This window comes from Mandrillus leucophaeus, unplaced genomic scaffold, assembly GCF_000951045.1.
Source record: "Mandrillus leucophaeus isolate KB7577 unplaced genomic scaffold, Mleu.le_1.0 Scaffold279, whole genome shotgun sequence".
Classification (NCBI taxonomy): domain Eukaryota; kingdom Metazoa; phylum Chordata; class Mammalia; order Primates; family Cercopithecidae; genus Mandrillus; species Mandrillus leucophaeus.
This window is the reverse complement of record NW_012102909.1, coordinates 838709-840627: the sequence shown is the minus strand read 5'-3', so window position 1 is coordinate 840627 and position 1919 is coordinate 838709. Positions and strand designations below refer to the sequence as shown.

Here is a 1919-nt window from a genome sequence, read left to right as displayed (position 1 = left end):
ACTCCGTCTCAAAAAAAAAAAAAAGAAAAAAGAAAAATATACTTTCACACACATGTCTGCTTCAATGGGTGCTGTCTTTCTCAGTCTTGGAGCAGAATCACACTAGTTAGTGGTCAGGTCAAAAATTGCACACAAGTTCCCAATTTTAGTCTAGGTTAGATCACTCTGGTTAATCATAGGGCCACGATGCCCTCAGAACTGAAGCAGGAGCTGATGCTACTTGTGCTTAAAGCTGAGGCACAAACAGAATATCATTAACTGGAGAACTGAAGATGCTGCGCAATGCTAACAGCCCCTCTCAGAGGTTCTGCGTGGCTCTGAGTCCTTTCAGTGCAGTTGTTGAATTAACCCATCATCCAGTGAGCTGGCTGGTAGTTCAGCCCCTCCACTTCCTGCAGCTGCCGGGAGACACACTCACCAGGCAGTTGCCCAGGCCTCTCACCCATGGGGGGAACCCATCTGACCACTTTTTTTTTTTCTGTAAACCTCAACTGAAACAGAATCTCACAGATGTGGGTCCCCCTCCTAATTGTAATAAACGTTAGAGAAATGCTCCAGAAAGGAACAAAGGGAGACCCTCTCAGATCAGCCTCAACCCAGGGTGGAATAGGCCTCCTCTGGGCGGCTTCAGGGCACAGAAAAGACCCTCAGCTACTCCTGGCCTCCCCGGGTCTCTTTCCCAGAAGACACAACTTTCCAGGCTGCGAAAAGTAACAGAAGTCAAAACCCTCAAAGCCACCACTGCTCTCGGGAAGTTTTTGAGTAGGATGAGGAAGAAAGAAGAGAGCTCTCCTTCATTTTGTTACACGCTCTCGAGGCCAAGAGCAAGTAGAAGAGAACAAAAGAGGTTTCTTCCTGGTACTACAGATCAGCAACAGTTTCAGAGGGAAGCCTTGGCTCCGGTTCTGGTGCATTTGAAGATAACCGAAGGCCAAGACTTAGCCAAGGAAGGACACCAGCAGATCAACTAGATACGCTTTCACTTCTGTGAGTGTTAGAATCACAGGGGAGACTTTTTTTTTTTTTTTTTTTGGAAGGACACCAGCAGATCAACTAGATACGCTTTCACTTCTGTGAGTGTTAGAATCACAGGGGAGACTTTTTTTTTTTTTTTTTTTAAGCTGGGGGAACCTCAGGAATCTCCTAGTTGAATTTCTTCATTTTCCAGAAGAGGCCCTGAGGCCTGGAGAGGGCAAGCAGCCTACTGAGGCTGCACAGCTTGTTCTATCTGCTTGGGGGTCATGGAGAGGGGCGGAGGGGCTGCAGTGAGCAATAGGATGCAAGGGAAGCTTGTGCGCCACGTGGTGAGTTACATTCAGCCCCCCTGCACATGAAAACTTCCCACCCCTGGGCTCTTTCCCGTTGATTTGTCACAGAAGTGGACAGGTCCTGGACTGAGCTTGTCCATGGGCTTCCCACAGGAGGGGAGGAGGAATGCAGGAGTGTCTTTACTTCCCAGTTCGGGAGGCCACCTGGATGGCTTTGATCCACTCTGTGCGCTCTTTGGGGCTGGCCGCTTGCAAGAAATAGTGCACTTCATCTGCTGTGATGATCTCAAAAAGGTTCTCTTCCTCACTCTTCCTGCCTGGGGAAAGAGAAGGAGAATGGTAGCACACACGGGCATCAGAAAGACCACTTGGTCCACCCTTCTCTGCAAGCCACGAAATCTCTGTTTTCTTTGTGTTCTAAGGAAATCGACTATGTGGCTTTCAAACATACAAACAAGGTGTGATTATAGAATAATTCATTGCACAGTTATATGTATAGTATTGATACAGTAGATACACAGTATGATTGTGTGTGTATATGTATTTTTAAGAAACAGGTAAAACACTTAAGGAGAAACATTTTCTTTCATAGTTTACAGGCAAACTAAATTTCTCACCTTGGTATAGCAACAGTGTTTAATGAGTAACCTC

General features: G+C 46.6%; 1 protein-coding gene across 1 annotated transcript in view; it reads right to left on the bottom strand.

Moving 5' to 3' along the window:
• Window positions 1–1040: 1040 nt before the first annotated feature.
• PLEK (pleckstrin) overlaps window positions 1041–1919 on the bottom strand; it is a 33131-nt gene continuing 32252 nt past the window's right edge. The window contains exon 9 of the mRNA XM_011984994.1: window positions 1041–1585. Within this exon, the coding sequence (XP_011840384.1) occupies window positions 1449–1585 (137 nt within the window). The 3' untranslated portion in view covers window positions 1041–1448. The remainder of the gene's footprint in view (window positions 1586–1919) is intronic.